Raw genomic sequence first — 24,311 nt, 5'->3', positions numbered from 1 at the left:
ACAGAAATCAAAGAGGGTACCGATAGCGTTGATTGCTATTGATTTGTTAAAGAATGTTTTCTGGACATAAATGCTCGAGAGAGAGATTATGCACGATCCAACTAAAAGACAGGCTTCAAAGAGCAACTGCTTAATTGAGCATCAGTTTCTAATTGAACAAAGCTTATCTATTTTCAGCCTGAGCTACTGTATGATGAAGAGTTAGAGTCAGATTGATGTGGTTGATGAATATGCCAACTCCTCAGATACGAGTGAGGTTAACTTTATTAATGATAAGATTTAAGCCACTGTACGCCTAAAGCTGATAATTTATAACATGGTGCGCAGCTTAAGGAATCATTAGGGGAGAAAAGGAGATCCCAGTGACTCATTTGCACTACAGATCCTTTGATAGCTCCCTGGCTATTTCCTTGCGGTGCAGAGAGCCTGCCTGAAAATGGCAGCTGGCGATGTTTTTTGCGGTAGATTGTGTTTCGGAGCTTGGTCAGCACCATGTAGATGCACAGCAAGCAGGGTAGAGAGGCAATAACCTTGTGAGTGACATTCTGTTAAATGCTTACATTTCCTATAATGTGTCTGCGCTGAAAACATGGCCCGGGCACAGCAACGGAGGGTATCATTATACTTGTTGTGCAGCCTGAGCTATCCCGAGATGAAGCTGAAACCATCACTTGCATTATTTCACCCCCAACTTAAAACACTGTGGCGTTCAGTGATGTTGTTGAAGAGGTTTTCTCTTTCGGGTCCTTTGTGGAGTTAACGCAATAGTGGGAAACGCTGTTGTTGTCAGTATGATCTGCAACTGTTTCTCCAGCTGAGCAAGCACGTAATATTACAAGAGCAGTTATGCACGGATTATCGCTATTATAGTGTGACATGCTAGCCACATATCAAAGCTGCAGCAATCAATATTTTATATGAACGGTGGATGAAATGACTGTGTGGAATGTGAAAGGACAAGCTCGTCATGACAAACCCACAGAGATTCATGGCCAACTCTCCTTTTCCTTTTGCTTTATGGAGTGTTTTAGTGTCCTAAACCTCATTTTTGTTTTATATCCTGCAACTTTTATTGTTTTGGTTTAGTCCCACTGCTTTCAACAACCATGGGTCCAGCAGCAGAAGGCAGCTGTTTTTAGCAAAAAAAGCTCTGATAAATGGACTTCAGGCTACTTGCCCAGCACCAGATGGCAGACAAACAACATTAGCAACCAGCTAGTGAACATAGTGATCCCACTTCCGTCCTGGAAGAAGGATCCTTCCTCTGTTGCTCTTCCTGCGGTTGGTTTCTCTGAGGGGAGTTTTCCTTATCCTTATAGGAAATTTTGCTTCACTGAATGCTAAAGGTCAGTTTTAGACTTTAATTTCTCAGGTCACAGGACCACACCTCCAACTGAATGTCAGAGTTGCTCCATATCTGATGGATGTGTAAATAAGCAATAGTTTGCTAACAAATTAGCTGCTAACACATTAGCCATAGCAACTTTACGAGGGAATAACTGGTCTAGCATGTGATGTTTAGCTTGTTGTGGAGTTCTGACCTTCAGTGACCAGAAACAAACAAACAAACAAACTGGCAGCATTAAGTTCTTTGATTTTAAATTTTGAAATAATGTGATGCACTGCAGTATATGGTTGTTTATTAAAACCTTAATATTTGTTCTTTAGTTGAAACAAACTACAAAATATAGACCATCTACATCTTAAAGAGATCAATCTAATTTTTCTGACCCTTTTCTATTGCTCTGATTTTATATAAACCTATTATTTAACTTCATCCTGCCTCTCTAGTGAGCCTTGTGTAACTCATCTCTTGCTTTGTCTATTTCTAGTGTTTTCTCAGGGCTGCAGCACCTGAAGTTCGTTGATTTTCCTCCATTTCGAAGCACTCAGCTCCTGTTTGTAGTACAAAACAACACATATATCTCTCTGGCAATATTCATCTAGGTCAGAAGTTTTACTGTTTGAAGTCAGTGCCCTCAATTATGGATAAAAAAAAATCTGAAACCAGGTTTAAAAGGAAGAATTGATGTTTGAGTGAGCAAACTCTCACCACTGTGGACTGACATTTCTGATAATGCTTTTAAAGACACTCAATTCCGACCATTAATTTTACTTTGAGGATAGAGTCATCCCTCCTCAAAATATAGAATAAAATTTTGACTTTATTTGGGTTGCATCAGTGTTTCTGACACTGATTGTCCTTGACTTGTTTCCCTTCGGGCAAGGAGAGGACTGTTTTGTCCTGATGATAAAATAGAGAGAATAAATTCTTGGCAATTTCAAACACTGAAATTAGAACCTCAAAATGTCCTAAGCAGCCTGAAAAAAATGCCTTTAGGAAGTGGTCATGCTGTGACTTTCACCGCAGTCTGCAAACTATGCATGGGACTAGACCCTGCAAATGAACAGTATTTGTATAATTAGATATGCCAAGTGAGGGGGTATTATATTCAGAGCTCCACACTTAATTTCCTCACTTACTGCAGCTATTAAGAAAAATTCATCCATTTCGTTTAATATCCATAGAAAAAATTGGGTCACACAATATTGAATTTGTCAGAGAAGATGACGTTAACCCTTGCTGGAGAGCCACTGTAGCGCTGGGTCTGTCAGTTCTTTTGCGTTCTCTCGAGTGTTTCAGATTTGTTGCTGCGTACAGTGTAAAATGCCAATAATTAAACTGTTATTCAGATATTACCTGAATCCAGTGGACAGTGGCCAAATATACCATGCAACAGATTTCCAGCACAGCTGCAATGAGCCATAGCATAGTATGTAACAATACCGGGTAAAACAGTGCTGTGACAGTAGTTGTTTATTTGTGTCATAAACATATTCAGATAATATGTTGAAATGCTGAGGGTAATTACATATTATATTACGCTACCTGCTTTTCGAAATAAAAGTCAAAAATAGAATGTTTATGTTCATTTCTGTACCAAATAAAGTTGTCAGAATGCACACAAAAATTCCCAAACATGAGAGTATTGCATTTGCTGGGGACTATTTTTTGCAGCAGAACACTTTCTCTACTCTAATAATGAGTATTTACAGCAGCAGGACAGTGTATGTATGTAGCCAGAATAAACTACATTGTTCATGTTCAAAGTAATGAAGGTAGTGGCAGATAATGTAGCTCTAGCACAGAGGAATTTATCTATATCAAGATGTGGCTACATAATGTATATAGTGAGTGGAAATCCCTAAAATATAAAAGAAAAACTGTGTGATTTTATCTTGTAATACAGATAAAATTACACACTGGTGCTATCTAACGGTGATATGGCGGTGGATAAGGCGTTTAATAAACTGTTCAAGCTTTAAAACTCTCCCTGGTTGATTTAAATACAAGCGTACAGATAGCAGACATGATAAAATGAGAATGTCAGGTAGTCATTTGTGTTTATGCTCGTAACCTTTGCCAGTTAGTTTCATACTGTCTGATTTTGTTTCCAATACCTCGCGCCGCTCCACCTTGCTCACTCGATGACACCGTGAATATACAAACGGGAGTGCTGACAGTTCTTCAGTTGACAAATAGTCCAGTGTAGCGCCAGAGCACACTCCAGGGCTCAGAGCTGTGCTTTATGAATACACCTGTCACTGTGTTTACTATGAATCTGCTGTAACACAGGATCAAGGGCACAGCAGTGATTGGAAAGGGGGTATAAAAAAAAGTACTCTGGCTGGTGTCTGCTAGCATGTAATGTGACTTCAGGCAGATGTATGACTCTACCTTTGTTCGGTACAGGGTAACAGGGACATAAATAGAACTGGGAGGGTGTGATTAGACGATTTTTTATTTATTTTTTTTGTTATGAATTCAGTGCCAGCGTAGAGATAGATAACAGGACTGAATCTAGAGATTGTTCAATCGATTTTTATCTTTGAGAGGGTCACTTGTCTTTTTATAGGGTGAGAAAATTCTATGACCGTAGGGCTTATGAGATCATCTCAAAACCAATGGGATAAACTAGAAGAAGACAGGCCTGAGGTCTTAAATAAAGCCAAAATTTTGGAATTTCTGGAAGGTCAATATATGGACTTTATATTGTTTAGTCTGTTGGTACTTGGTGAAAATGAATATATTTACTTATTTTACTTTTAATTTGAATAAGAACATCATCCAGGCTATATTGTAATTGTAAATGGTATTCTGCCCGCTGCTAAAGGTTTATAACTGTGTGTGTGTGTGTGTGTGTGTGTGTGTGTGTGTATTTACATATGTGTTTGCATATGTACTGTATACAATATCTGTTCTAATTCCATAGGAGGTTTCAAGCAGACACACACAGAGATAACACCCCGACACACACACACAAACACACACACCGATACGGTGTGGTTTTAGGAATATTTATTGTGCCACATTTGGCTTGAAGGCCAAATGAACATCAATTTATTAAAAAGCAGCAGCAATAACCCACTAAACATAATTGTAGAGAGTACCCTGGTCAGCAGTTGAATTTCCATTATCAGCTCTAAGCTATGCTTGTGTGTGTGTGCCTGTGTGTGTGCGTGTGTGTGTGTGCGTGCGTGTGTGTGTGAACAGTATGTGGTCTGTGTGGTCACTGCCGTCTCTGTGGGTGTCTGGCCTCAAGGAAATCCAGGTGAGCCAGTGCTGCAGTACAATCCCCAGTCTATTTGATGAGGAGACCTCATGCAAAATTGATGTGAACCTCAAGGTCATGGGGAGTTCATTCAGAGCATGCTCAGATCATCCCGCGCCTGCAGCACAGCGCAGCAAATAGGTCTGTTCTCCTGGACTCTGTCGGACTTACTGTAAGCTCCTCTCGGGCTGATGGGGTGGTGGATTCAATATGATTCAGTTTGGGCTGTGCTACCATTAAGACCTCTGCTCCGTCTGCTTCACCTGTCTGTTTTTATCCACCCAGTTTGTGTTTGAGGGGGAATTACAATAAAGGAGCAAGGGAATTATTATTTTTGAAATGAGAACAAATTGCTATGATGTCTGGTGCTCATTAGCAATAAACTGGCCACAAGTATAAATCTGCTTATTGATTATGGTAACAGTTTTTGCCTGAATTTCCTCAAAATGAGTAGGCTGTTGTATTGTGGTTGTTCATGAAGCTGTTTGGCTTGCGGCCCCTTGAAAGAAAGAAAATCCTTGCATGGACATGAGTTGTGAGCAGTTCTACCAAAGAGAGATTAAATCACTTTTTGAGGACTGAAGAAGTGAAAATACCCAGTATTTCAGAAGGAACAGCATGAGCAAAATTAGAGAAATTGCAGAAAAAGTCTTCCGTCTTTAATCCTGTCTTGACGGCTCGGAGTACATCACGCAGTTGTTGGCAGGAAAACGTTTCAGTGTCTAAAGAAGAGAAGAACTCATGTCTTGTGTCTGAAATTCACCTTTCATTATACAGTCCTGAGAATTATTATACTCTATATAGTGGACTCTGACCAAGATGTGCCTTGTAAATGTTTTATACATTGCAACTAATGGCTTTATTCATGGTTAATAAATCATTTAATAGTGTTCTTGGGTCAGTTAAAAGCCATTAATAATCATGTTTTTTACTTCAGCATGACACTGTTTTTATTATTGTTGTTTTGTTTTTGTTTGTTTGTTTTTTAGTTCTTTAATTCATAAGACCCATCTGAATTCATTTATTAATAACTAGTTTATTGCCCTTCATTAATGACTGAACATTTTTAACTGCAGAAACTCTTTATTAATGCCTTTTACTAATCTTAATGTAATTAAATTTTACAACCTACAAAGCCAAAACTTGGTGGTATTAATTATTTTTAACTGCTCTATAAACCATTATGAAATGATTTCTTGACATCATTAAAATCGTGCAGACAGGATACAAAGGCTTTACATAGAATTGCCTACATTGAGAGTGAATAGAGAATCAATAAATGATTTTGGATACAGCTATAATGTTGATTGATCAGTGACATTTTGCAACTACACCGATGATCAGGTGGTGGATGTAGGAGGTCAGTCATGAAGTCGGGCTGCAGCAGATGAGACAGGCGCTGATATTTATCCTATTCCCTCACATTAAAGGTGCTGTATTTAACATTTCCACGTGGTGGAAAAGGAAGCGGCACAGAATTCAAACAGTAACAGCAGTAACAGAGTAATCCATTAAGACAAGGTTTTGGTATGAAGAGATCACAGCCCAGTTTAGTTTATAACCATGTTGTATACAGTGTACTGTGCTGATGTGAATGTTCACATTTCACGTTTTTTCCCCCTTACTTTGCACTGGGTGAGAAATTTATTTGAATATATCAAATTGCAATTAGGTAGTTATTTCTTTTTTTTTTTAAAGAACCCTTGTATTAAACATTGTTAGTGACCTGCAATTATATATAAAAAAAATGTTATTTCAACCAAATTATAATGAAATAATATTGTCTACTGCTGCTTTAGGTATGAGGCCACCTGTGGCAAATGACAGTAGCCCATTTGCTCTTGTTATCTTTCTTTATCTTCAAGTCACATCCACCTTTTCTGGGTTCACATACAAAAAGCAAACAAGAGCTCTCTGATGACAGGTTCCCTGCCTCTTCTAATATCAGAGCCTTTCTCAGGTGTTTCTGCAGTGAGAGTAGGTAGGTGGCTTACTGATTGTGTCTGCGGTGCACACCATCACACCCGGCCATCTGTCTGCTCCAGGGTTTGTGATCTGTCCAGGCTGCCCACCTTCCTCACCCATTAAGTTCAATCATGCTGGGTGGCTGCAAGTCTAACTAGCTTCCCATCCTTTTCCATTTAACCTCCTCCCCTCTTGCACATACAATAATCCTCCCTTCGGCACAAACAGAGGAGGAAAAGGACAGTGGAGAATTCAAATGGACAAATAAAAGGACTTCAAATGTAACAGTAAAGTGTGCGTTGTACTCGAAATGTTCATATTATGCATGAGCGTGTGTTTTCAAATGCATTTTTAGAAACATAAGCTTTGTTAGGACAAGTATAGGGTATTTAAGCGCAATATTGTTGGAATAGTGGCAAAATCAGTCAGAATAAGTGACTGGCACACTGTTAGATGAATAATGCAAGCTACAAGATGAAAGACAGCTTTGTCTTTTGTAGTCTGTCAGGCAAGAGACTGGCGAGAGCCATGACTGGCTGAATGGAGCATCATTCTTACTGCCTGTTAGTGTGCCTGGGAGGGGGAAAAAAAATATTGATTTTATTTATTTATTTTTTTATTTTTGCCTCCTGATAATTGGAATGGCCATTTCACACTCACACAGCATTCCGATAATTCTTTCTCTCTCTAATTCTGGAAGGAACAGGGAAAAGTACATTTTCATCGGTGTGAATGCGAGAAAATCTCTACTCTTTTAAGAAGGAATCACTCAGTTTGCATGTCTGTCAAACATGTCACTGTCAGACTGACACTGTAGATGTCAATGAATCATGTATAAAGGGTTTTCATTGTTCAGCATGAATATTATTCAGTGTTTTGTCTCTTTTGGTAGCTGTGATTAATGGCTGTTACTTTCTGAACTGAGCTTGCATGAGAGAGTATCTCATGACCTTTCCTTGAAGTAAATGGTCTGTAGACAATGCATTATGAAGGTGTCAGAAAGCAGTAAGTCAGAAACACAAAAGCACAAACAAACTAATTATAAAGCACTCAGAGAAGGCATACCTCTGCCAAGGCTGCACAGTCCTTTAGACTTTTAATTTCAAAACCAGAAGATGTTAAGGTATTTTTAATCTGCAGCTGTTTCTGAGCCTGCATCGAAATGTTCATGGATGGATATATGATCATGTCATGCTTGCTTCTTTTTTGTTTCATTTTGTATTCAAGCTTGTGTAGTCTGCAGCCATGCTAGTGTCTCTGTAAGGCTGCACTTGAGCAAAGTGGTGTATTTGAGCCAGTGACTTGCGGTCAGGGGAGGCAGTGCCTCAGCTGTTAAAATATAATTTTAAAAAAAACTTGCTGTGGTTTATAAATTCGTTAAGAGGAGGAAATTCAGACTTAAGCTCATGACTGTTCTATAAATTTGTTTTCTCTATGATTTCAACATTTCTATGGTCAAAATCGCTAAATTTACGCATTTCCTGTTCAAATACATGGGAGAAGGGCGAGGTGAGGCAGCGATGAGCTGTGCCTCACTCCTGACGCCGCTGTGCCACATACACTGACTGACACAGCCCATTGCTGTCTTTCTTTATATCGGCCATGGATGTGAAAATGCTCTGGGTGAGGCAGAAAGTACCGTGCCACGCTGATAGGTGGCAGTGCTGAGCTCCATCGCCGCAATGCACGTCGCTGTGTGCTCTCCTACACAGAGGGCAATAGTGGGTGTTTTAATTAAAAAAAAGAGAGATCAGCCAAAAAAAAAAAAGCATTTACATTTTAAAAAAATCAAATTTGACCTTATATTAAATATTCTTTTGTTTTTCTTGCTATCAGTGTGGAATTGATTAAAGCATAATTAAAAGCTTTTAAAACAACTAATTGTTTCAATTAAGGTCAAAATTGAAATATAAGCTTCTATTTTGGGTTCATATATTTTTACATCTGGCTCCAGAGGAGTCAGTGCCTCATCAGTCATGGACCTCACCGCACGTCACTGATTTGAGCTGAATACTAATATCAGCATGCTAACATCCTCATAATGGCAATGCTAAGATGATAATGTTTAGGATGGCAGCCATGCTAGTTTAGTGTGCTATCAGGGGTGGAAAGCAACTAAGTACATTTACTCATGTACTGTACTGAAGTGAGTTTGAGTTACTTTAGTTTGCAACTGTAGCTACTAATTACTTTGCAAATGAAGATTTTGTAAACATATAAAGAGCATGTAAAATAAAATGCATCGTTACACAGTAAGTCAAACCAATCAACAATGTTTAAAATTAGTAAAATGATCTGTATCACAGCCAGTTGCCACATTTAAATGCAGCTTGAATGTTACTGCATCCATGATCGTAATTGCAGTATTTTTAAACTGTGATATTATTGTTACTTCTTCCACCACTGTGTTCTGCGAATCGGCACAAAAACGGACATGTTTAAATCATTCATCATCAAGTTTGATGGAAAAAGTGAAGGAATCTCCGAAATTATCACAACAGTTGTTCAGTCTAAATCACAGATGTTTACCTCATGGTGCCGCTAAAAGAAAAGTCAGCGGGACTCATCCTTTGGGCACCATTAATGTCTGGACGAAATTTTAATGCTATAGTGTGGATAAAAACACCAAACATGCAAAACATGCTATAAAATTCATAGTGTATTCTTACCTGCACAAAAACACTTCCCTGACGCAAGAGCTAAATATCCACCAAATGTCAACGAGGTCTGTCAACATTTTTCAGACATTCTGCTAACAGACTTACAAACTGCACCAAAAACATAACCTCCATAGTGGAAGTAATTAAAAATTAGATGAAATAAAATCCACTTCACAATGAAAGCAGGAGAAAATCAATACTCACCACAGCAGATTTGCTCTGTTTGGAATTTTGCCTAAATTAATAGCAAAACAAAATACTTCAGTGAAGTCAAACTGTAGCTGTCCTCAATGTGAAGCGTGTTTCTTCATAAATTGCCGTAAGGGATATTCACAACATTCAGATTTCTCTGTTAATAATACAGAACCCAACTCTTATTACTCACCTTTTATCTTCTCAGCATGATGTGGGTGGACTGATCAAATCGATCTCTGTGACAAACACAGTGAGCGTGCATCTCCAGGGGGATCAGCTACTGATTGTGTTTGCATTTTTCCAGATGGTCACTAAACGGAACACTCATTGATCTGGGGAATGACTACCGGCGTCACATGTCTGGGGGCAGCCTGATCATTAGCAACCTGGACAAGGACCAAGACACCGGGGTATACCAGTGCACGGCCTTCAACACATGGGGGTCCATCCTCAGCCGCAGAGCCAGCCTGCAATTTGCATGTAAGTGATCTCACAATTGCTAACACGTTTCTGGCATGACTCTGACACAGTCGTGACATCCTGGCATCTCTTTGTGTGTGCTGTATACCAGTCTGACATGTGTTATATAGTTGTGGCTCAGGCCTTTTTTTTTTTTTTTTTTTTTTCATTTAGTAGTCCAATTTCTCATTCAGATTGCTTGCAAATAGATTTTCGAGAGGGGAAATGGTAATCGAATGAAATGTCAGATGCAACAAACACAGTGGGTGAGGCAGCTTCTGACTGCTTCTGAACTCCATTGATTCTCATTAGTGGTTCCAACTCTGACAGCATCTACGCTCCGTCCGAATTGACTCATATTTTGCCAAGTGATACGCCGGCCCCTGTGATCCAGGCTTTAAAGGAGACAAACACAGATAATGCCTAAGAAGCGCTTGCATCTATGTAATCACCAGCCACTTCTTATTGTACAATATATACAGCAGATTATTTGTGCATCACATAGTGACAGGCTGTCTGCTTCTCTGTCAGCTCTCTGCTTAAAAGACAAAAGGCAGAGTGGAAAGTGATGCTGTGGAGTGGGGCCCTACCTTCCAGACAGGCACTGTAGAGGCACCTCTCTTCTCTTGATCAAGCCTGCTGACTATTGATCATGTCCCAAGGATAGAGAGCCTTTCACTTCCTCTCAGGAGATGGACTGCTATTATCCCTATAGCCCAGTAATGAATCTCACTTCTGGGGACCGGGTGAAGAGCAGAGCTGCTTGACATTTATTGTCTTGCTTAATGCACAGTGAGGGAGGTCTAGGAGATCAGCACGGCTGATACTCTGTTTTTCTGTGTAATGAGGCCACTGCCCTGAGATAGAAATGTCATGCCTCCTTTGCTGTTTTGCTTTCCTTCAGAATTCGGCTGCAACCACTATAAGCTAACATGTCCTCCCACAGCTCACACTTGCAATTAAAGCAACTGGAATAATGGATGGAATTACACACAAATTTGCAATCTACAGCATCAACATCCCGTACTGCTGATAAGTTAATTCAAACTGCCTTAGAGAAATTCTGGTTTCATACAATCTGGGTGTTACTTTTATCGCTTTGGCAATCGTCAAGGGTTATTGATAACATTGTGCTCATCAAGTCAATTGCTGATATCTAGGAGTGTTGCAACATTGGTCGACTGCACATCCACATTAATGTTTCTCTCCTGGAACCGTCCTCTCAGGCCTGCTCACATTACATTGGGATAATGTCACACACAGTCTCAGCTCTCTCATCAGTGTCATTTCCAGCAACAACTGGCAGCTGTGATTCATGAAAAAACTCTGATAAGCCCACTGAACACTTCCTGCATCAGCACTACACAGCAGACACGGCTAGTGACGAGCTGATGAACATGGTGGAACACTATGCAACACGTCTCCATACCTGAAAGACTGAAAAGGTTGATTGCCATTGACTACCAACATAACATGCATGAAGGTTGCAGAGTACCAGGGATATGCTTACTGCACCTTTGTCACATGGTTAACTTTGTGAAATAGTAGCAGTTTGCTTAGGTTTAGGCATCCAAAGTACTTGGTTAGGTTTCGGAAAAGATCATGATTTGAGTTAAAAATGTTACTGTTATGTGCATTATGTCAGTCAAAATAAGTCAACGTTAACTTACAGGACACAAACAGTGGTCTCATGGGTGAAAGTCCTGTGTTTGACCCATCCATTCAACCCACCTCCTCCATCAGCGGAACTTTTTCCACAATAAACTTATTTTAATAACCTATTTGCATAGACGACCTACACAACCATTTTTCACTGGTGCTAATTAGCCAGATGTTTCCGTCAGGAGTGTGTGGAGACCAAAAGAGCTAAAAGACAGCGAGTTTTGGATTTACATTACAATTCCCATTGGTGGCCACAAACATGATAACAAAAGAATGATAATGTTTCTATGTGTCTGCTGGATGTGTAATAAGAAATCACTGGCAAACACTATCTCGTCAAATCAAGCACCATATGAACTTTCAAGGTGATCATATGTCAGCATTGTGTTTACAGCTCATTCTGCTGCTGCCAAGTGGCCAAATAATGAATACTGCTTTAAATAGTTTGGCCACACTATTGGCTTGTTTGCTACCTGTGTGATCGTCTGACAGCAAACATTTCTTGCCCTTGTTGCATTTTATTGTAATTATGTTGTCCTGTTTGCAAGTCTCTGCAATTGCATAGGTGAGTACAGTGTTATCATAACTGATTCTAACAATGGCAACAATGGTAGCAGAAAGGTACAAGAAAAATAGACTCAAGTTGTAATAAGGCAGATTTTTTTTATTATTATTAAAATAGCAGCCGAACATCGAGATGGCTTTATTGTCTTGCCCCTGGAGCAGGTAAAAGTAGGTTTGCTCAGGAACACTGCTGGACAGAATTTATAGCAGCGAATGTCTATACGCCGGCGCCATTGCCCAGACCAATCATATTCGAGCTGTAATGGTTGCTCTCTGTAATATCTAGGCTAGCCATTCTTTTCCGGCAGAGACTGATTATGCTTACAAAGGAATCACTGCAGCTACAGTGAGTTTGGCCTCTAGCTCTCAGAGTTACAGTGTGTGGTCAGTTCACGCCAGTGAAGCCCATTATTCTTCTGCTCAGAGGCCAGAGAAGAGAGGAGTGTATCCCCTCCAGCACTGAGCCCAGCTACATCTCTACCCTCTTCTGTGCCATTTTGCTTGATCTTGGTGAAGGAGTCAGCCTTTCCTCGTCCACTAAGTAATTATCAGTAGCTCTCTGATTCTCCTCCTGCTGTTTCCAAAAGCGTTGCGGTTATAATTATCAACTGCTGTTATGCCAGGCTTTTTCAATCAAACCAAGTGTATGAATCTCACTCCGGCACCGCTCCACAGAATCATAAATGTCTTTAGGAGATGGACTCTGTATTTACCAAGGCAGCCTGGTGAGATCAGAAGGACATCGCCTCTGTCTGTATTTCAAGTCAGCCATCTCCTCCTGTGGCCTCCTCTGTGTCCTGCCGTGACTTGGCTCTGTTTGATTCCACTGCGGTCATCAGAGAGCTGCTCATTAATCTTACCAACACTCTGTCCCACTTCTCTCCATAATCTTCCTTCTCCTAATTTCCCTTATCGGTCACACTGACTTTCTTTTGTTTGTGTTTGGAAGGCTTACTCTAGGCTGTTAGCCAGAGGGTGCAGACAGAGTACAGAGCAGACTGCAGCAGCTTCCCTCCATCAGTCATGAAGCCAGGGGTGGTTTATCATCCCAGGTTTAGGTTTTGTCTGCCAGCAACTGCTCATTCATTTGCAGGGGATAGATTGTGCCGAGAGTATTGATGGTGAAGCTAATGCTTTTAAGTGCAAGATTACACCACATTTAATAATGATGTTACTTATTGCTGCTGGCACAGCAAACTGTTATTTGTCATGCATGCTCCCTATGTTTGCTCAGTCTGTGCACAGCGTTTCCTTCCCCCTGCTCATTTCATCCCTTTTTAGCCTAATCTCTTCCATGTGTTAAAGTGTAGCGTTGCAGGGTAAACGTCACCAAGTCAGGTCCATGTATTTCATCAGCACCCTAGATGCCTTTGAAAGCGTCAGAGGCTGTCAGGAGGTGTCCCAGGGCTATCAATAATGCCCTGTTAAAGTCCCAGTGCTCGAAATGTAGCATCAAACACATGCCTCAGTCAATCAGTGTAGGGCGTTTGGGAGAACTTATGTCTCCTATTTTCAAAACTATCATTTTCAAAGAAACTCTTGAGAATATAGACTACGTAAAAACATACTTTTTGCCTGTCTGATATTCAGTTCTACGCTGTTGATGATTTTAGGTTGTTTCAGCTGCTGTCTAATCCTATTTCAATCTTATTTGACTCATCAGATCTCGATAACTTCAAAACTCAAACAGTGAGGAGTGCTGTCAATGTCCGTGAAGGCCAGGGAGTGGTGCTGTTATGTGGACCACCTGCACATTCCGGAGGTAAGTTTCCTCTCTCTATATATATATACATATATATATATGTGTGTGTGTGTGTGTGTGTGTGTGTTACACACACACATATATATGGCAACCTTTGATTTAAGGATTACCCCTTATTCCTACAGATAGTCTGATAGTATATTTTCCCCCATAGTATCAGCTGGGAGATGTATGTGAGCAGTGAGTTTGCCATGTTTCACATGCTCTCTTAGCTTTTTCAGTCTAATCAATAAACTACACTCACAAAAATGTGTAACTAAAACAAGCTTAATTGTCAAGTTAACATTGTAACACACACTTGATTCAAGCTCCTCAAAAACATAATAAAACTCAACAAAAAACCATCCTCCATCCTCTCTTTCCACTGTTCCAACAATGACCAGCTCTGCCTTGATGTGAAAATATTCTGGCTCTAGATGCTGCCTTTCCACGCTGGTGATAACTGACCTTCCTCTTGCTCCTCTCCTGCTTCATGCCTCTTCTGTCATGTATTCATCATCCCCGTAGTCAGAGTCTTGGTCAGAGCTGCTGATCACCTTGGCAGTGTTTTACTGTGTTTGGTCCTGATCCGACTGTATTAACTGGGAGGCTGCTGAACCCGGTTCTGTTACCAACAAACAACAAACTGTCAAACAACAAACAATCCCCAGCGACTCCAAGCTGCCATTCGAGGCAGACCCTAGTCATCTGACAGGGCTGCCAGCTAGCATCATTCTCTCCAAAATTGACAATATCAACATAGATGTAGCTCTAAAGCTCACTGGTTTACATGGTATATTTCATTTGTTTAGCTGTACAAAACACCAAAGTGTAAAAACAACAAATTTGGTTTTACGAGGGATTATATGCTGATCAACAACTACTGACTTTTTAGTCAGTTGGGGTAACTTTCACAACTCTTCTTTTCTTTTAGGAAAATAAAACAGATATATATTGTGTTAATTAGTGAGCTTTAGAAGCACTACTAGGCAGATTTTGTTACCTTTGGAGAGAGCTAGGCTAGCAGTTTCCACAACTTATGCTAAGCTAATCAGCTGCTAGCTATTGTCTCATACTTCTATAGCTTCACACAATTAAAGAAGATGCTTTCATTGGTTTTCAGAGAAGCTGAATATGTATTTTTTAAATGAGAGGCCACAAATTGGAGATAAAGAAGCAGTCTGCTCACCCCCCCGCGTATCTGCAGGAAACTGAGGACATGGACAATGGCTGCTGCCCAACTTGTCTCCCTCTTGATACAGTAGCTTGCACATTGGAACAACCAATTTTCTTCACAAGAGAACAGTTTGTAGCCCAGTGCATTGTACAGCTGGTCTATGGGATAATGGGTCAGAGTACTTTGTGTGAAATACAGTTTGACAGCTTTCCTCTGACATAGGCTTATATGCGGTTGGCTGCTGTAACCGTAGCGCTATTGTGTTTTCTCACATTTTCAGAAGTGAATGAAAGTAAGCCTGCTGTTCCTTTCTTGCCTTGTTGCTCCCTCTCTGGCTCTGCCTCTTTCTCGCTCTCTCTCTCCTTCCCCTCCTTTTCTTCCCCCTTTCTTTCTTTTTCTCTTGAATTTTGAAAGCATCGATTTGCTACATAGCCCTGAACTCCACTGAAGTTTATCTAACACCTATAAGGCATCCCTTCTGGTTTTCATTATGCTTCATTGACTTTGAATTCTGCAAAAGCTTTTTCCTCCACTACCGCTTCCATTATCACATCACTCAGATATGAAAAATACAATATTGTCACAAACAATGGCGATTGTATCACTTTTGTGCTCCATCACAGACATTTGTTTACTTGAGGGGCTTTTTTGGTGCACAAGTCGCGTTTCTGTTGCATAAAAGCCCTTGTGCTGTATTACCAGTTTTTACTTGACTTTCAATTGTTTGGCAAAATTCTATCAGCGCTCATTACAATCACATAGTTCAGATAGAGGCTATGCTGACTCTGTGTGGCTCATACTTGCCTAATCAGAAAGAGCTTTGTATCTGCATCGCTGCACCCAGCTCGGACTCCCGATCCCATCCAAAGGCGAGAGACTCGCTCCCTCGGGGGGCATCGGATATGATTGACAGTCATTGCATACACCTTTTGACTCGGAGCCCCTCACCTCCAAAGTGGTAGATTACACAGAGCTTCCCCTCGCTCTTGCAAATCTGTGCAGTGTGTGCCTCTCAAAATGACACAGTAATTCACCCTGGCAGGTCTGTCCTTTCTTATGGTAGACCTGCTGCTTGTGAGGGGGCATCAGAACATATTCCTACTTCCATACGTCAATCCATCCATCCCTCAATCCATCCGTCCATTTGTTCGTGCCTCCCATGAACCAACCATGTCACTCAGGGAACCAAGGAATGGAGGCCATGTGTCAGGGGAGGGCCACTGACGCGCTGTAATCCATTTTGTTTCGCTCCCTTTCCTTAGGTCTCCCATTTCTTCTGCACTGATAGCTATTACATTTGCCATGGTATCGCTACCCAAGGAAACTACTAACATTTTTAGGCCACAGTAGGGTATGTTTCTTTCGGTTCAGCCGCCCCAGTCACAGAGGTTGATGTATCTAATACTGCATGTGGAAATCAGTCGTGCTTTGAAAGAGCGACAGTGGACCAACACTGCTCTAAGTTGAACTGTTTTCCTTTTCCTTTCAGAGCTGGCATTTGCCTGGATCTTTAATGAATACCCGTACTTTGTGCAACAAGATAATCGGCGATTCATCTCTCAAGAGACCGGGAGTCTGTACATCGCAAAAGTGGAGCCCTCAGATGTTGGCAACTACACCTGTGTGGTGAACAACACTGTCACAAGGGAGAAGGTGCTCAGCTCTCCTACACCACTCGTCCTCAGAAGTGACGGTAACTGTCTTAAACAAGTTAAATTAGTTTGAGCCCCACTCTTTTACCCCCCTGTCCACTTAAATACAAAGTAGAAAAAGTCTTTTTAGCTCATGCGTCACATAGATTCAAACAGTAATCTGTGATGAGGTAATCCATCTTTGATATATATGGTCATTGCCCTGTATGCATCAATTTGGCGTTTGTCTACAGTAAGTTAGAACTGAGCAAAATTTGCTTGAAAACACGAGACACTTTTTTCGCACCTCTAGGTTACGTATTATTATAACAATATTATAATTGAGATGTGTTGCTATGGCCTTTTAAATTGTGATTGTTTTCCGTAAATTGGTACATGGTTTTGATATCAGACTGATGACACCTAACGATACTGTTGACATGTCACTCAACATGCTTGAGCTGATGTTAAAGTTAGCCTCACAGACTGACAGGGCTTTCATGGTCTCGATCTTAAAGTGATGATATGATTTGGTTAGAGGTTTAACTGGGACATTCTGACAGCTCTGTCCAACATTTAACTGCCAAGCTAACTGCTAGCTACCTGTCTGAGAGTGACACGAGGCAATCACCGAGATTGTTATGTAGGAAAAGATGAGTCTGTTTGTCTTTAAGAAACTTTAAAATGACACACATTCTTTTAAAAATGATACAGAGTGGTGGTTCTTTCACAAAACCATCTTTGGCCAAGTGTGCATGCAGAGAGCCTATTAACCAGACAACCGCCATTATTTCTCATTTGGATTTTGCAGTTGCTGACTTAACCATTCAGTTGCGTCAGACATTGTTAATGATGAAGTTAGAAATTAAATTGCTGGTCTTGCAATTTTAAAATTGTTCCCTTTCAAATTTCAATATAAAAACATTTCATCACTCGGCCCTGTACTGTTATACATATTGTTTCACAGTTGTATGAACAAAATTTCATTGATTATATTTCAACAAGATAGTAGGACCTGCTTTTTGCCAATTATGTTTTTTTAAAAAAAGGTTAAAAAAGACAAAACAGTGTTTCAACCAATCTGGATGTCTTTGACCTGCAAATCACCAACTCTTTGCTGCTGTGCTGTTGCATTTTTCTTCTCAGTCACACAGTGTGGTCAGCACAGTCATGTGTTTTTAGTACCACTTTCTATAAGGCACCCTTTATACCTGTATTTATCAGGCCCCCGAGTTGTTTTTAATGACTTAATAGCACTTATTACTGCAGACATGGTGGCTTAATAGAAAAAAAAACAACTCTTCGCCAACAATTATAATGATATTACTACAAAACACAAAGGGTGAACGTTGGCCATACAGATTTTTCATGCCCATTCAATCCAGATGTTATTAATGGTTTATAGCTAATCGATAAATAAAATAATTGGCTAATCATTAGAAAGCCATTAAAGCTGCATTAGGTAAGATCGAGAAGAAAGCAGACTTAGCCTGAAAATTTGAACCAACACAAGTTCACGTCACCCCCCTCCCTCTCCGCTGCACTCATGCCCTGCCTCCAAGCCCCTCCTCCCTGCGGCATCTGCGCGGCTGCCGTGACAACCAGTAACGTTAGCCTTAGCATTGGAAACAAGCTAACTCTGCCCAGCCCGTACTTAACAGTCGCTTGGGTTTGGGTCGCATCAGTTGGAACTTAAAACGTAAAAATGGCAAAGCTTTCATTAGCTGATTTAGAGTTTGAATTACTGTTGTATTGTGTCAGTCAGAGATGTTTCTAGACAGGAAACTATTGCTGGTCATTACTGACCACGTGTTGAGGGTATGGATAGTTTGTTGAAGGAGATGCAGTTTCCATGTTTTGTGCTGTGTAAGATGCTTGCACTTATCACAGCTTCTCACAGTCATAGTGACCTTTAATCTGAAAACATGCACTGGACCCCAAATCAGCTCGTGCTGACAGACTGGGGTTGTAATTGATAATAGTAAAGGGCATACTACTGTCTCTGTGAAGAAGTCTTTGACCTGTTCTAGTGATGTGAATACAAATACAGTTCTAAATGAAGTCGCATTGCCACAGGTGATAAATCTCTAGTAAACAAGTCTTTTTCATGATGTGTTCTCTGAATCTTTTATAAGCCACCTGATTTTTTGCCCCTCTGTACCAGCCCTTCAGTGGTCACTTTCGCTCCATATGCACAAAGACTATTTGTTCGCTGTCCTACCGTGTTACTGCTCCCCGTTTGATCCAGCGTGTGCGTGATGTGTGTTGTTAATTATTGATATAAAAAGCTTGTCATCTATTGTCTCCCTTTTGTAGGAGTAATGGGTGAATATGAACCCAAAATAGAAGTTCATTTCCCTGATTCAGTTCCAGCTGCGAAGGAATCGGTGGTGAAACTGGAATGCTTCGCTCTGGGAAAGTAAGTCAGCCTGTGTGTGTGTGTGTGTGTGTGTGTGTGTGTGTGTGTGTGTGTGTGTGTGTGTGTGTGTGTGTGTGTGTGAAGTAAGCTGTGGGCTCATCCATGCATAGTGCTACTCAAGATGATTTAAGAATGCTCAAACGTAACATTACTCATGCTGAGATTCATCAATCCATAGGAGAGCAAGGGCCCTAGCATGAAAAGACAAGGGAGCAGGAATCAAAGTTTTTTTAAGAGCTTTGGAAATCTGAGCAATCACAGTTTGATTTGTAGGGAACAATAATTCACAAGGCTCTTGCTTCAACTTCTTTTCTTCTGTGCTTAATCAGACTTTGATCACTGTGACTGACAGTTGCCACCATGGGAACTTTTTGTTCACAGCCCTGTCCCAGAAATAAGCTGGAGGAGAACCAGCGGCATCCCTTTCCCCAGCAAAGTCAAAATGAAGAATTCAAACGCCGTCCTTGAAATCCCTAATTTCCAGCAGGAAGACGCAGGGACGTACGAATGTATGGCAGAGAATCGGCGAGGCAAAAACGCTGCCCGGGGTCGTATTTCATTCCATGGTTAGTGAAGCATTTCAAATTGGGACAGTGAATGGAAGGAGACACAGAAATTAATGTATCTGTAGCAGATATCCACATTTTTACAGGAAACATGCATCCAGCTGCTTTAATCTCATTTGTTTGAGAGAAAATCTGTTTATCTATAGCATGTTACCATGAAGTGACAAGACAGGGTATGGACCCAGGCTTGAAAAGGAAAAAGTGATTATTATTTTAGAGGCTCCAAACTCATTTCCAGTCAATATTCAAATCTGTTTACCAAACTGTGTTCCTCATTCTGCTGATAATCCACTTGCTGAGTTAAAACTTTGATGATTTAATGCAAGGCTGCTTTAACAGCTTTATGATTTCTGATACCACTTTGCTAATCCACTGCTTCTTTAATTAAAACGCATGTTTTAAAAGGTAATCCTCTCATTTATCCTTAGCTAAACCTCACTGGCTCCAGACAGTGACGGACACAGCTCTGTCCATTGAGGAAAACTTCTTTTGGGAGTGGAAAGCCAGTGGAAAGCCTAAACCATCCTACAGCTGGCTGAAGAACGGGGACCAGGTGGTGGCTGAGGTATGGAGATCTGTTAGATTTCTCACTGTAATACAGATGGGTGACAATTTAAAAGCATGAGTAAATGTAAAGATGTGTTCATACAATCCAACTGAACATTTAAAACACAAAATGAAGGAATATCTTTTGCAAGAATGATGCTCATCCCTCCACACGAGTTCCACACACTTGGAAAATCTAGGTTAAGGAGCACTGACGCTGTTCTGAGGCTTACTGAGAAGCTAAGCTGAAGCTCAACTTGTCTCTCCCTACAGAATTGCCGAAGAAGCCTATAATATCTTCTTCACAGCTTTCATATTGCTTAAAACTTGTCCTCGATTTGATGAGGTAACACAGCAAGTTAGGTCTGGTAATGAGTTACACTGAATCCAAACTGTACAGAGACAAAATTAACTATGAATTAACCCTGTTGTGGATGAACGCAGGTTCTGCATCACAATTGTCTTTTCATGGCTAGAATCAGCCTCTCATTTTCCACTTGCAATGTAGAAATACTGTTCATGAAATTCATAGGGTACTCCAGTGATTAAGTACTGTGTTTTCATAATGTTGCAGACATATTTAAAAAGGAGGCAGAGGTATCTGGACACTTTGGCCCTATTTAAAGATAGTGTCTGCATCTATACTCATGATCTGCATAATGGCATCGGACTCGAAGGCCTTTGCCTGTGCGCCCGGTATTAATCAAGTGTTCATGCTACATTGATTCTTCCTGCATTGTGTTTTGATCTCAGTGTGCGTTCTATTTTAAACCACTTTTTGAGCTGCTTCTAGGTGTTTTTGCTGGGCTAGCTTGAGCCAGCGGGAAGGGCCGGAGTTTTGGGCCGATCTGCTCGCATTCTGATCACAATGAATTTTGTGTGCATTTACCATCCGAACCCTTCCTAACAGGTATAAATGGGGTGTGTTCAGACAGCATGCGAGGGAAATTTATGGAGAGAGATTGCATGAAAAAGTAAATGGAAAGACACTAGGGCAGCGTAAATTGATGTGAATTGATGCAAAGAAGCGAGTTGAAAATATTTCAATTTGAGTGAAAAGTTTGTACGTATCCTGGGCTTTTATACTGTAAATCTGCTTGATAAATGTACAGACCAGAGGAAGAGGAGAGAAATAAGGACATAAGAGGAAGAACCAGAGTTTCTCTTGAGTTCGGAGTTTAGTCAGAGACTGAGCTGAACACAAACACACAATCAGTGTGAAAATTGCTTGCAAGCTTACAGCTAAAGTTGATTGGGGCAAATAAACACAAATGTTCAAGCAATCACATTTGTGCAAGTAATGTCAGGTGAAAATCTGCTTTCTCAAGCCCCAAAAATCTCTTACATTTCTCACAATGCAACAATAACATCTTTTCATGACACATGTAGATTCCCACATGTTTCAGACTGCAGTCTTTTTACACAAGGGTTTTGTTAAACCCTAAAACCCAAACCCAAGATGACGTCCTCAGAGTTTTCTCAAATTCCCTTCAGACACTCCCCAAGATACTGTTCAGTTGTTTTCACCTATCATGACTGGTATTGTGCAAACATGCCCCTTTGTATTAGCAAACAAAGCAAAAAAAAGTTCAAAAATGTAATTATCTTTAGAAAAATGCTACAAATCCAAGTTAGATGTTCACTCAGAAGGTTAGCAGTGTTTATGTGACGGCTTTCTATATGTCTGTAATTATCATAGCACCATAAGAAACCAGAGAGTCTCTGACTAGATCATTGAGTTAAAAACCACTCTAAGCCATCATCCAAGCTGTCATCATAGTTTTTCCAATTGAACAACCACAGAAAACAAATGGCTTTTTAATATGCTGCTGGTGCTGTTGTCAACATTGCTTCTTTTCTGTATATCTAAGATGCAGGTTTGCAGTTTTCACCACTGCCTCCTCATTTGTTCCCCTATTACAAGCTGAACATACGTAGAATGCCACAAGGCCCTTTAACTGTTTTTTTCTCTCTTTCTCCTCTCCTGCTGTCCTCCTCCCCTCATGGTGCACCAGTAATTGCTGCTGCGCGTTTGGACGTAATAGACTGGGCTTGCAATGGATATGCAGAACTGTTTCTCTTTCTTCTGCAGGGCCGTGTACAAATCGAAAACGGGGCTCTTTCTATAGCTGCATTAAACCTGTCAGATTCGGGGATGTATCAGTGTGTGGCTGAAAACAAACATGGCATTATTTATTCCAGCGCCCAACTAATGGTGTTAGGTAAGATTGTATCCCTCCCTCTGCTTTTATCCTGCTTATCTGTCTGTGCGTTTGATCATCTTCTCAGATAAAAACCAGCAGCCTGGTATAGCTCTCCTCAGCAATCAGTCTGCAGACTCATTTGGTATCACTATGGGCTCTGCCAGCAAAAATATGAATCTGATAGAGTGTCTCATTTTACTTTGACTCTTTTCATCATATTGATTTGGATACTACAGACACATTGCTTTGTGGCATTGTGCATGCTTTCTCATGTAGATGGGATATTGATTTATTTGCAAAGCTTTGATGACTTCCATCTGACTGGCTCGATGAGAAATAGATTCTGTCTTGATACATGTGATGACACTTGGGGGTCCAAATGATGGCTGACAAAATGTGATAATGAGTGTGGACAACAGCTGAAACCTGTGCAGGTTGAAAGCTTGGTGAGGGTGGATTCTGTGTGTGTAGATGAAAGGTGGGGTGGCAGGTGGGTCCACAGACTTGAGCCCAATAGGCATTGCTGATGCATTCATGTTGAGATTTTGAGCTGCAATGACTGATGCTAGAGGAGAGGTGATCTGCATTCTGGGTTTTTTTTTTTTTTTTTTAATCTGATATCTTTCTCTGTCTCCCCCCAACACACAACACACAGCTTCACCTCCCAGTTTCTCCAAAAGTCCATTAAGGGCCTTGCTAAAAGCTCGCTCAGGCAGCGAAGTCACTCTTGAATGCAAGCCTCAGGCCTCACCCCCAGCAATTAGCCTGTGGAAGAAAGGGAATGAGATCCTGCAGAGAACTGAAAGGTAGGATAAAAGTCCAAGCGCATATTCCTTGCAGCTTTTGTTCACATTCACTGCAAGCTGACTTGTTTGAATAGTGTATTTGGCATTTGTGCAGGTGCATAGAGGGAAAGGCTAATGAGGAGACTGAGAGCAGGGCACCCACCAGGAAAATTGCACATGGCTAATATACTGCGTGCACACTCATGTGCAAATAGCTTGGTGTGAGGAATGAAGATGCTCGCTGGTCGTATCAACACAGCATGCACGGAATATTTAAGAAGATGAAACATCACCAAATAGAGTCATGGCTAAAGATGTCTGTCTGCTTTTAGGTAGACAAAGTTGTTGCACCTGTAATCAAAGCTTTATCATGACATACAAATAGAGTCTTATTCAAAGCTGCAAAGACAAAAACCTTGCTCCAGATTAGAGAGCAGAGTCATCTCAATGAGCAATGAGCAGACTTCAAGCACCACTTTAACCAGCATTAAAATGTGCTCAATTTAGTTTGTTGTCCATCTCTGTCTGATTTCTTATTGGAAACACCAGAAGGAGAATTTGAGCCACTGAAAATATTTCACACAATACTAAAGAACCAATTAAAAGGTGGAGAAATTCAAAAGTAAATCAGAGGCGTGAAGTGACACATTCAAGCAATCCGTCCGCTGACTTTTCATCATCCTGATTGGAGGGAGAAGAAAAGCTTAGACGGTGACTAAACCCTGTTGCAAGTCAACGCATGCACATCAAGAATGCTTAGCACACACACACACACACACACACACACACACAACAGGCAGGACAGACTGAATAAAAACAACTCCAACACAGGCATCCCAGCGCACTGAAGAAATGCTTAACTTTGTGCTGTCTGAATCACTCCCATGCTGCTTATTCAAAAGGAGGTCTAAAAGCGAACAATACGGGCATCAAGCATCTTGTCAAAACAGCGCTGGGGCTCCTTAGTTGGCTCCAGATGGGGAGCTACATCTATAGCTGCAGGAAATTGGTAAAATTCCCATGCTGACTGACATTTAGCGCACTGTATGTGAAGCCTACATACAGTATAGTCTTTGAAGGTGCACAGCGCTGGATGCGTGCAGATGCTGGATGGGGAATGTTTT

General features: G+C 40.8%; 1 protein-coding gene across 1 annotated transcript in view; it reads left to right on the top strand.

Annotated features, from left to right (window-relative positions):
* Nucleotides 1–24,311, top strand: part of cntn3b (contactin 3b) — a 52,982-nt gene that overhangs the window by 9,854 nt on the left and 18,817 nt on the right. The window contains exons 4-11 of the mRNA XM_076752890.1: nucleotides 9,738–9,913; nucleotides 13,782–13,880; nucleotides 16,526–16,729; nucleotides 18,984–19,086; nucleotides 19,468–19,652; nucleotides 20,081–20,217; nucleotides 22,291–22,420; nucleotides 23,058–23,208. Of these exons, the coding sequence (XP_076609005.1) occupies nucleotides 9,738–9,913; nucleotides 13,782–13,880; nucleotides 16,526–16,729; nucleotides 18,984–19,086; nucleotides 19,468–19,652; nucleotides 20,081–20,217; nucleotides 22,291–22,420; nucleotides 23,058–23,208 (1,185 nt within the window). The remainder of the gene's footprint in view (nucleotides 1–9,737; nucleotides 9,914–13,781; nucleotides 13,881–16,525; nucleotides 16,730–18,983; nucleotides 19,087–19,467; nucleotides 19,653–20,080; nucleotides 20,218–22,290; nucleotides 22,421–23,057; nucleotides 23,209–24,311) is intronic.

The sequence above is a fragment of the Chaetodon auriga genome, chromosome 2 (genome assembly GCF_051107435.1).
Source record: "Chaetodon auriga isolate fChaAug3 chromosome 2, fChaAug3.hap1, whole genome shotgun sequence".
NCBI lineage: Eukaryota > Metazoa > Chordata > Actinopteri > Chaetodontiformes > Chaetodontidae > Chaetodon > Chaetodon auriga.
The sequence above is the reverse complement of the archived record's forward strand: the minus strand, read 5'-3'. Positions and strand labels throughout refer to the sequence as shown.